Source organism: Egretta garzetta, unplaced genomic scaffold (genome assembly GCF_000687185.1).
Source record: "Egretta garzetta isolate BGI_Z169 unplaced genomic scaffold, ASM68718v1 scaffold420, whole genome shotgun sequence".
In the NCBI taxonomy this organism is placed as follows: domain Eukaryota; kingdom Metazoa; phylum Chordata; class Aves; order Pelecaniformes; family Ardeidae; genus Egretta; species Egretta garzetta.
The window spans coordinates 60,032-71,944 of record NW_009258386.1 but is presented as its reverse complement, the minus strand read 5'-3'; the positions used below and the strand labels follow the sequence as shown (position 1 = coordinate 71,944).

At 43.2% G+C, this 11,913-nt stretch overlaps 1 protein-coding gene across 1 annotated transcript in view; it reads left to right on the top strand.

The window, feature by feature from the left end:
• Positions 1-11,913, top strand: part of ANO6 (anoctamin 6) — a 58,487-nt gene that overhangs the window by 11,933 nt on the left and 34,641 nt on the right. The window contains exon 3 of the mRNA XM_009642279.2: positions 5,383-5,511. Within this exon, the coding sequence (XP_009640574.1) occupies positions 5,383-5,511 (129 nt within the window). The remainder of the gene's footprint in view (positions 1-5,382; positions 5,512-11,913) is intronic.

Here is an 11,913-nt window from a genome sequence, read left to right as displayed (position 1 = left end):
GGGAAGCCAGGAAAAATGAAGGTGGGTTTCTCTGTAACACCACTGTTTTTTCTCCCCTGGCATGGAGCATCGCTGTTGCTGGAAGGAGCTTCCCGCTCGAGTGGTCTCCCTTCAGCTTCTGCTGCAGGCATCACAGGTAGCCATGGCTACAGAAACAGTCTCAAGAGCGAGACGTGGCAGCTCCCCTTAGATGCTGGCAAGCCTGGGTATAGGTGAGGAGGAGCACACGTGGGTATAGGTGAGGAGGAGCACATGTGGGTATAGGTGAGGAGGAGCACACGTGGGTATAGGTGAAGAGGAGCGCTCTGAGTCAAGGGGCTGAGGGCCGGTTCCTTGACATGGTCACTTGGAGCCAAACCGGTTACCTGAGCCTTTACAGCCCTGCGTGGAGGGGCGAGCTTGTCTTCATGTCCCACTTGTCCCTTCTGCAAGTGCCACTCTGTCCCAAGGGCTGGGAGAGCGGATGCTGTTTACCGACGACTGCTTGTGCTGGATTAGCAAAAAGCTCAGGAAGCACCTTATTCCTTTGCTGAGGTGGCGATGGGGTACTGGACTCTGGGAGGATTAAGAGAAGGTGTGTAAGCAGGGGGGTGTGCATGGCAGAGGGCCGCTCAGGGCTGGCCGGGGACCTTCAGTGCCATTGCATCAGCCCAGAGCTTCCCAGCTGCGGCAGGATCCCACCAGCTGTGAGTACATCGCCTGGTCGTGAGGGCCCAAGCAGTGGATCTGTAGAGCAAGGCATTTGGTGGTGGCTGCATTGTACACATTTCTGGGCTTTTTGCTACTGCCAGCTACTTCCAGTCTCATTCCTTGGGAGTGATGCTCACCTGGTCTGTCTCTGTGTCATGGTTTAACCCGGCAGGCAGCTGAACACCACACAGCCGCTTGCTCACTCCCCCCTCCCTCAGTGGGATGGGAGAGAGAATTGGGGGAAAAAAAAGTAAGACCTGTGGGCTGAGATAGAGGCAGTTTAATAAAAGAAAAGAATAACAATAATAATAGTGATAACGGTAAGACAATATACAGAATATACAAAACAAGTGATGCACAATGCAATTGCTCACCACCCGCTGACCAATGCCCAGCCCGTCCCGAGCTGCCATCCCCGTCCCCCTGACCAACTCCCCCCAAGCATGACGTCCTGTGGTCTGGACTAGCCCTGTGGCCAGTTGGGGTCAGCTGTCCTGGCTGTGCCCACTTCCAGCTTCTTGTGCCCCTGGCAGAGCAGGGGAAGCCAAAAAGTCCCTGACTGGTGTAAGCACGGCTCAGCAACAACTAAACCATCAGTGAGTTATCAACATTCTTCTGGTACTAAATCCAAACCACAGCGCTATGCCAGCTACTAGGAAGAAAATTAACTCTATCCCAGCCTAAACCAGGACACCCTGCTCTGAACTGAAACGCAGAGGTATGCCCCTATGAACGTGCTGCCTCCAGACTAGCCCACATAGGCGTACCCTGAGTGTTTCAAAAAGCTTTATCCATGACCTGGCCCTCCCCTCCGTCAGATTCCTTCTGTTAGCAAAGCAGCTAATAGCTCCCTGTCTCTCAGTGGTAGGCAAGCATTTTGAGAGTTCAGAAGTGCTGCGGAGTATGTGCTAAATATAATTAGCATTTTACAGCTAAATGTATTACTGTTTTTTTATTTATTAATGATGTTAATCAATATTAACCTGCTGTCCACTAGAGTATTATTATAACATTCGAGTGCACAAACTATTGCCTCCATCAGTACTTAAAATGTGATTATGCTGAGGCTAAGAATATTAGAAAGTGCAGTAAATAGACCCCACGTTTGTTTCTTCCAAAACAAAGAGGTATCAATGGGCCTGTTCATTATTTTGGGTTATAATTTGCTACTGATGCTTAAGAAAAATTACATATTTGAATTTCAACCCCATTAACTTATGTGTCTAGGCACACAAGCTTGTGTGCATTTGTATGATAATAACATTAGTAATACTGTCAAATAATATTACATATTTTTTTAAAAAAAAACAAACATTATCTCAAAGGAATTATTAACTTCAGAGTACAGCATATCTTTTTGGTTTCCAGTCTTGTTTTTCCCCTGGTAATTATGTTGAATAATATATGATTTTTCATTACAAACTATCCAGTAGGGATTACAAGATACACCACACGTCTCAGTTAGCGTGGCTGTCTGAACCTTAACTATTGTGTTCCCATTTGAATTTTACTTCTTACTTTGAATCGAGCAACATTTAATGCTACATTACAGTTTATTTCTGTGGGTCTTAATCTTGATCTCTTAAGTATTCGGGCTTAATGAGTCAATTCTTTATTATTTTACTGATATATAAAGTGTCTATGGATAGGTCAATTGAACGATGCCCTCGTGATTGAAAGTAATAGATTACATTTAAGAAGTTAGCTTCATAGGTGTGAACTTCTGATAATCTGGATTCATGCAGTTCAATATTGATCAATCTTTCAGCTATATTCCATTATATATGCATAGTTTGATACATATAGGTATAGAAAGGTGTATGTATATGGTGACACGTATATACTTGTGTGACTGAAATCATGTATGTAAGTAAATTCATGAGTCCGACTACTGATTAACAGGCAGTCTTTGCATCTGGTTATTGACAATCCAGTTAAACCAGTTATTGCTAAGTTACGTACCAGTTTTATAACATTAAAGGCGACTACGTTTAAGGGAAAAATACTTAAACCATGAAGTTATGCAATCACAAATTATGATCAAAACTTGTAAGATCAAAACTTGATCTGATGTTTGGTGTCTGCCATTTCTTTCTTTTCTATCCTGTGAATAGGTCATATAGGAAAAAGAGCTGAAAGCTGTAGAGAAAAAATCTCAAAGCTATTACTGTTTTTATGCTTCCAAGTGCTTGAATTTCACAACTTAACTCTTTTTCTATCCTGTGAATAGGTCATATAGGAAAAAGAGCTGAAAGCTGTAGAGAAAAAATCTCAAAGCTATTACTGCTTTTATGCTTCCAAGTGCTTGAATTTCATAACTTAACTCTGTGTCTTTAAATGGAAGTTATTATAATAATAATAATTATTATTATAATGATGTTTCTAAGATTCAAAAGACGAAGAAGCCCAATTAAAAAAACCTGGTTCATGCAGTGGCAACATTTCCTCTCCTTACTCATTATCACAAGGTTTGGGTTCTGGGTTTCCAGGATTGCACCATGGAGCAATTTTAGCCCTGGCCAGAGCCTGCTGGGGTCCCGGGGGAGAGCAGAGGCTGCAGGGCTGGACTCGGTGCCTGGCTGGGCGCAGCTCCCCGTCCCCTCTCCTCCGCTGCCACCCCAGCACCTCCCAGGCCCCCTCCCAACAGGGGCTCTTGGCTGTGGTCGATGCTTTCCTCCCAATGGGAATCTAGTCAACATGAAAACATCATGGTTATGTTTTAAATGAGACTGGAAATGGTCGCAGCAGTGCTGCATTTTACACCCGTGGCTAGTCCTCAGCAGGAGGAAAATTTGTCAAGGTCAAGTCAGATTGCTTGATGGGACTATGCCAGCTCAAGTATTTAGAACTTCCCATCTGTGACTTGCTTCGGGTGATAGAGATACTTGGTGTCCTTGGGGTCTGGTGATGCCATCTGAGAGATTAAAGCATTTTTTTTTTCCTAAAACTTTACTCACAGTGTGCAGTTTTGTGTTGGTGACTGCCTAAGTAGTTTTTGAATCCTAGGCTAGGTTGTGAAACTAAACATGGAATACATGCATATATTGGCCGTATGTCAGCTTATACATGTATATATGCATATGTATGTATGTCAGTAGCTGCTTGCTCTGAGGTTTGTCACAAATCTCTAGGCACAGGTGGGGTTCAAAGAGAACTGTTCTAGCCAAGGATCTGCTCAGGCTGTTTGAAGCAATGCAGTTCACAGGACCTCTCTGCAGCAGAGCCTAGCCTTTGCACATACAGCATAAAAAAATAGTGAGTTTAAACTCCCCAGAGTTTATTTAAAATATGGAAATTTTGTCATAATTATGGGGAGACACATCTTGGTCGACTGTTTTGACTCAGCCAATAAACAGTAACAAAATAGGCTACAGGGAGAGGTTTATAGTAAAACTCCTGGGAAATTTTGTTTTGGAAACACTGACACATGTGGTTCCTAAAACACTGAATGCTCCCTGGAACCAGGGTGCTCCTGACTGAGGACTGGAATTCTTCTCAGTTTCACCACTGCTGAAGAACAATCATTTCAGTCTGCACTTAAGGGGTCTCTGACCACATTTCCATGTGCCTTTCTGTGGACCAGACATCCCAGAGCTCCCAAACCTGGACCTGGCATCCCTCATGAAGTTTGGTCTGCAATGACAGGGAAATTTCAGTGATAGAACATCTGAGAATCTTTTTTGTGTCCCCAAAGGCACAGTATGTTCTAGAGATTTTTCTGGGTCATTTTGCCTGGCCTGATCCTGCCCTGGACCACCCTGCATGCCCTCATTAACAACATAGATGAATTTGGCCAAGTACCTGAGAATTTGGTACTTAATACATGATGACTCTGATAACACCACAGATATATTTTACCTGAAAGGGGGGGTTGTTACGTGTGATAGCACTCTCAGAGTATTCTAAGAAACTACAAATCATTACTGGAGGATTCAGGTTCCCCCATCATCAATGTGTCTGTATTGTTTCACACATGGAATAACCCATTAAAACATTATTAGTGGATATGACAATCTATCCTACTTTTCTCCGGGGACTAGATAATGACTATATTAATCCTTTTGATTTTGGCATGTATTATAACATGATGGATCTGTGGCATACAACAATGTTTTTTGCTTGCTGAGATGTTGCGAATGAAAAGAGAAATAAATCCTCACAAGATGTGTCCATTTTGAGAGTTATCTGCAGACTGGTCATGTTCTTGTTGTCTGGGCAATGGTGGGCTTGGGTATTAGGGTGCATAAAACTACTGGGCTTTTTAGTTTGGGATTTTTTTAATTACAGGATTGCTTAAACTTCTGGCAGGTAAGGGGACAGATGGGAACACACTAATTCTGAGACTCCCATCAGGCAACAACATACTTTGTAGACAGACTATCTAACTTTGTACCCACGATGGCATGCAAATTACTTGACAGATGCGTTTTTCAGGAATGGTGCTGCATCCCAATGCTCCTCCCATTGCCAAACACAATTATGCTATTTTTAAAGAACCAAATAATGTCAAAGTTCTGCTGTTCTTGCATGATGCAGAGACCTCCCAAACTTTTTTTCTCCATGCTACTTTTGTTGTCACTTTGGTCTTCGTGTTATAGGAGTCTGATGTATTGAATGCCTCTGTTTGCTGAAGTACTGTGTATCAGGAACGAGTAAAGTTCTTCATACTAATCTATCCTACCTGCCTTCCAGGCTGATTTTGATGATAAGCCTGACTCCTTGTTCTTCAGCGATGGGAAGAGAAGAATTGACTTTGTTTTGGTGTATGAAGACGAAAGCAAAAAGATTACTCGTAAGAGGAGTGATCGTAAAAAGCAGAAGGTAAGTTATTTTCTGAATAAATCTGAATCATTTGTTGGGTGGTAGAGCCATGGGCAGAAAGGACAGTGCCCTCACCCAGAATGGCAGTTGCATTGCCCTGTCCTAGGAGTACTCTTGGGAGCTGGGAGACTGGAGCCCATCAAACTGAGCAGGGAACAGGGGTGACCTCAGAGCATCTTCCTGGGAGGGAACCCTTCAGGATGTGTGAGCAGAAAAATGCTGGTGTCAGGTTCCCGATTAGAATTAGAGAGCAAGATCTTCAAGACTAGGGCAATTTTCTGTACCTACAGTGATTGAATTAGGCCCCTAGTGGACTTTGGTATTAAAGTCTGGGAATTCAGAGGAACCCGTAGAAGGAGGCAGCTGACCAGGTGCTCCAGATCACAGTTATGAACATAGCTGCTGACATTCTGCCCAATAAAATACCTAAGTCGTTTATGGGAAATAATTCTATGTTACTTTGCCACCAGAATTTCTTGTTGTACCACTTGACACTTCACACCCTTGTTCACCCTTGACACTTCAACAGCTTGGCCCTCTTTGGGGACCTTGCAGAAAATTTCTGACTCAAGCCAGTGACTGCTTGATGTTTCTTAGCAGCTATGAATGACAATCATAGATTATTTTTAACTATTATTTTTTAATTATTTCAGTAGTTCTATCGGTGGACTACATTCATTATGGCACCCAGGGCCACAAAAACAAGCTCAGCTGTGCCACTGAGTTATTTTAATTGTGAACTATCTGAGGACTATCCATCTACTACCCAACTACATCCAGCTACTATCCAGGATTGTAGTCCCCTTGGCATCTGCGCTCTCCCACCCGCCTGCTTCCTTCTCTGATTTAGCAACTCTGATTTAGCAACATGTTCCAGCAGCAGCCTCTGGTAGAGACAGGCAAGGACAAAGATATCACTGAAAGCAGCTCATATAAAACCAATGATTTGTAGTCAGGAAAGAGGAGGAGTAGAAAGGCCTGTAGCTAATCTGGCTGATATTCATTACTCAGTGTTGTTGTTGGCATTAATGGGGCAGCCATAAGGAATGTCATTAGTAGAGTCTGAGGGAGTCCTGCAGTGGGTGGATGTTGTATTACACATGATCACAGGATCAGCAATAAAAATTAATTGAAAGAGGTAATTAGAAACAAAAAGCTGCCCCTTTGGAAACAATTGATTTTATCAATTAGCATTTTACATTTATGTTGGTAATATTTGGCCATTGTCCAAATGTACTTAAAAATATAACGAGTGTCTTTTCTAAACAGTGATGGAAATTAAATGTGAGCAATGGAGTAGTATTTTTAGTGCAGCATTAACATTAGGACATTAGCCAGAACGAAACCAGTAGTAGTTCAACCAGGAGATTGCGGGTAATGAGCTAGGTGCTTGCAAAAAAAAGTTTACTTTCAAAGGTCTCAGTCCTACAAAGATCTGCAGCCATGCTGAATTGGTGGTGGGCTGAGGGGGAGGAAGCAGTCTACCTAAACCAAGAAGGCCAACAGCATCCTGGCTTGCATCAGGAATAGTGTGGCCAGCAGGAGCAAGGAAGTGATCGTGCCCCTGTACTCGACACTGGTGAGGCCACAACTCGAATACTGTGTTCAGTTTTAGGCCCCTCACTACAGGAAAGATGTTGCATTGCTGGAGCATGTCCAGAGGAGAGCAACAAAGCTGATGAAGGGTCTGGAGCACAAGTCTTACGAGGAGCGGCTGAGGGAACTGGGATTGTTCAGTCTGGAAAAAAAGAGGCTGAGGGGAGACCTTGTCGCCCTCTACAGCTACCTGAGAGGAGGGTGTAGTGAGGTGGGTGCTGGTCTCTTCTCCCAAGTAACAAATGATAGGAAGAGGGGAAATGGCCTCAAGTTGCACCAGGGCAGGTTTAGAACGGACATTAGGAAAAATTTCTTCATCAAAAGGGTTGTCAAGCATTAGAACGGGCTGCCCAGGGAAGTGGTTGAGTCCCCATCCCTGGAGGTATTTAAAAGATGGGTAGATGAGGTGCTTAGGGACATGGTTTAGTGGTGGAATGGCAGGGTTAGGTTAGCAGTTGGAGTTGATGATCTTAAAGGTCTTTTCCAACCTGAACAATTCTATGATTCTACGAATGTGAGGACAAGAGTATATTAGAATAATGATTAAATAAGGTGAAGACTGAGCGGCAGGGGAGCAGCTCTGTGGAAGAGGCCCTCATGATCTTGGTGGACAGCAAGCTGAACAAGAGCCAGCTGTGTGGCCTGGCAGCAAAGTGACCAACAAATGCTGTATGGGCTGAAGTACGGCCGGGAGTGGAAGACACGTGATTGGAGTGACATGGATGTGCAGAAGGAAGCTGAAAACAGCAGTGATAGCAGTTTTCAGAGCCAGGATTTCCATGGACAGGGAGGATCTGAAGCCATAGGGGTACTGTAGAAGGCGTAGGCAAGAGTTTTGATACTGAGAACGTACACAGTGCTGCAAGGGCAGTAGAAAGCATAGAAAGAGACAAGGATGAAGAAGCAGCAGTTACAGAGGAGTTCCAAGGACAAGAACAAAGGTTACAAGCACGATGACTCTGAGCTGGAGAACTAATGAAAAAATCCAAAGCTGACCATGAAACAGACAAAATATTACACATAGGGTAAAGCACCAGACGGCACTGAAAGGTGGAGGAAGGAGAAGAAGGAGTGAAGAGAAGATTTAGTTCAGTGAGTCTGTCACATAAGCTGAAGTGAGTCACCTGGCCATAACCAGACTCCTGCGATACAACTCCAAAGCGCTGGCTCACTCCCTCCCTCTAATGCCTCACATTAGGGCGTCATCAGTTTAGAAATGCATTTCCTCTCTCTGTTGTTGGAGGAACAGGCTTTTAAAATATGAATAGATGGAGGCTTTCTAACTCTTTGGGATGCGATAGGTGCAGGCCAGCTCCAAGCACACAAACACTTCAGTCACCTCAAAGACAGCGAGGTCCTTCGTCTCCCTTGGGATGACTGGCTATGCCAGTGGAGGAAGCTGTATGTGCTGCGAATCCTCATTCCCTGAGCAAACACTGCATTAGCAGTGCTGATAACATTTTTCTTCCTATGCCTCCCCCCACCAAGCGGGATGCAGGACACTGCCTCGGGACCTACCTCACACTCATACCAGGCATGAAAGGAGAGAAACTGAGAAGCAAAAAAACAAAGAAATATGAATAGAATGTTTGAAAAGAAGAAACAAACCGCATATACCTTATGTCTGAGATGGAAAGGAAAATGACATTTATGGTACAGTTTTGTGTCCTTGGAATTCCAGGGAGAGAAATAGCATTTTGGCCTACCACAGTTCCCAGAAGGGTGTGGAGATGATGCTGCCCAAGATAAGATGCATAAGGTTTCATCAGTGTTGACATAAAACCTAGTTGATAGTTTGTCTTTACTGACACCGTTTTTTATTTGGTTATAGTTATTTTCTGGGGCAAATAACTTCTATCCTTGTGATGATATACAAGATACCAAAATGAGGAGTACTGCCATTTACTGTCAGCTTTAAATACTGCATACATCACTGTCTGTCTCTGATCAATGATTAACTGAAAATGCCAAATTTTATAAGCAATATCTTGTGTAATTCAAGGTGCTTTAATCCTGAATAGGTTCCTTGCTCATACTACTCTTTCTTTGACTCTCCTGACAGCTTTATAGAGCTATTATCCAGAGGTTTATTGTTCACAGAATTTGAAAACTCCAGCTTATTAAAGAATAGCAGATCCAGTGAAGTCTGTTTTTGTAGGGTGAAATCTGTGCTGAGGTCAGCAGCAAGGTCTCCACTGTCCACAGATCAGTGACATGTAGGGACCCAGGAGTGTAGTCACTGGGACAAATTCTGTCGTGACCTATGCTGCACCCCACCTGATTGCATGATGGGGAAATGGGGGCAGAATTTACCTTGTTAGTGGACACCTATAGATCTACATTTCTGAAGTTAGAAGTTTTGGATGCTGCACTGCGTGGTTTTGTGTGATACTGAGAGTGAAGGAGTCCCTAGACACTTACTGAATTTAGTGGGAAGGATTTGAAAATCAGACCTCAACCTAGGTAACCAATAACCTGGACTTAGAGAAACAGGGTACAGATCCACCTATTCTTCTGCAGCAAGAAAAGAATTGGGCCCTGGCACCATCATTGTATTTGATTTGAATGGCTTTCTGTCCTTTTTCAAAAGAATTTCATGAGCGTAACTGAGAAAGTGGCCCAGCATTAATTTATATTAATAAGCTGTATCCTCAGGAAAACATCTCAGAGGAGAGAGGGAAATAACTAAAAACATGGGGGTGATTTGGATAGAAGGAGCAAAGATATGGGATTCTGAAGCACTTGGAGATGTGCAGCGGTGCTATACTTCTCTCATTTTCATGTGTTTCTGAAATCTGGTTTAAAGGAGGCAAGGTCAAACTACTGAAATGACATCCTTGTGGAAATTTCTAATATAATTTACAGATACAAAAGTTTGCAGTTAAGGCTCATATATGCAAGTCAATTTGAACTCCAAACCTAGCAAAAATCTAACACTCAGGAGCAGATTCCAGACACTGTACCTTGCAAGCCAATCGAAATTCCTGCCCAAAGCATGTTTTTTAAACCTACAGTTTATGTACCCTATTTGGCAGGATAGGTTACCATCAGAATAGAAATTAAGTATCACCAGTCTTTCCAGGAATGCTCCAAAATACCAATTTTATCTGTTGGTTCCTCAAGGAGCTCGCTGTTGAAAGTTAAAGGGTCAGTGCCAGAAAGGCAAATTAAAAATAGATCGATCCAGAATGTCATTTGAGTCCATCCGCTTCCCCCAACAGAAATAAATGGAAAGACTGTCAGTAATTTAAGTGGTAATGTGAGCAAAACCTTCATTTCCAGCCATGGAGTAATCTGTGCTTCACAGAAATGGACAGGTTTTTTATTTTTTTTCAAATTAAATGAAAACTATAATTCACAGAGAATATTACACGTCATTTTTTTTAAGTGCGGTTCTTCTATGGAGAACTTCAGCAGGGCTGGAGAAGTTTGTCTTCATAAGCAAACAATGAGCAGTTCCTGCCTCTAGGCTTGTTTAGTTTAGATAGCTGAGAAGCAAAAAGCTCGGATAACTTAAAAAACTAATTGTACTTCTCCTACAGTTTAGCACGTGTCACACCTCCAGCGACAGAACAATACTTGGGTTTACAGGAAGAGGGGTACCTCGGTGCCATTTTATGCAGTGATTTGAGGCAGTAGAGGATGGCAGGCTCTACATGCCTGCGGTGTGCCCAGCCAACCTACCTGGGAAGTCTGATAACAAGGATTAAAGGGACCTTTGAAACTGGGAGAAAGGCAACCACACCTGCCCTGGTCCCTGCTGGATGGATTGGTTTTGAAGCAGGAACACACAGAAATAAAATCGCTGTTCATGAGGCCAGAACCCAAATTTTACTTCTTTGCCTAATGGATGGAGGGGTGCCCAGGGAAGTGGTTGAGTCACTGTCCTTGGAGGTATTTAAAAGACAGGTAGATGAAGTGATTAGGAACATGGTTTAGTGATGGGATGGCAGGGTTAGGTTAAGGGTTGGACTTGATGAACTTAAAAGTCTTTTCCAACCTAAATGATTCTATGATTCTATTCTATGACAGAAAGATGGGAAGACAAATGGAAGGAGGGAGTTACTCTGAATTTACCGCATACATTCATAGGACCAGAAATGGGTCTTTCCAAATACAGTGACTAGAAGCCAGTGTTGAAAGCAGGGCTGGACTGCAGTATTGCCAGTTCTGTGTGGTCATGAATAAGGTTTCTGAAAATCATGAGGCTGGCTTAAAATCACAGGGTATCTCAGAAAATACGTATTTGGAGTTCTTTGGGTTTACTTTTTTTGTGTCAGCCTTTCTAGCATATTCTGCTTCACATTTTTATGATTATCTCCAAACATTAAGGGAAAGAAACTTACAGAAGCAGAACTTCTCAATCAATTAATTTCCTGATGCTGACAGCTGGGACTTTTCAGAAAAGTTTCCAAACACCATCAAAGAAACTGTGACAGTTGGCAGCTAATATTGATATGGTGATGCTCTCCACTCCCTTTTAGCCTATTTCCGCGAAGGAGGGTTGGGTGCCATGCTCTTTCTTTTATTGACTGTGATTTATCTGTTGCCTGTTAGGTATGGCAGAGGTGGCTATTCAAGCATTCCTTCCATGTTAGGATATTTCCCCTGAAGCCACACAGATATTGTTGTGGAGAACTTTTCTCTTTGCGCAAAAGAAACCAAACAAAGATGCGGATGACACCAAGCTGAGTGGTGCGGTTGACACACCAGAAGGACGGCATGTCATCCAGAGAGACCTGGACATGCTGGAGAGGTGGGCCTGTGTGAACCTCATGAGGTTCAACAAGGCCAAGTGCAAGGTCC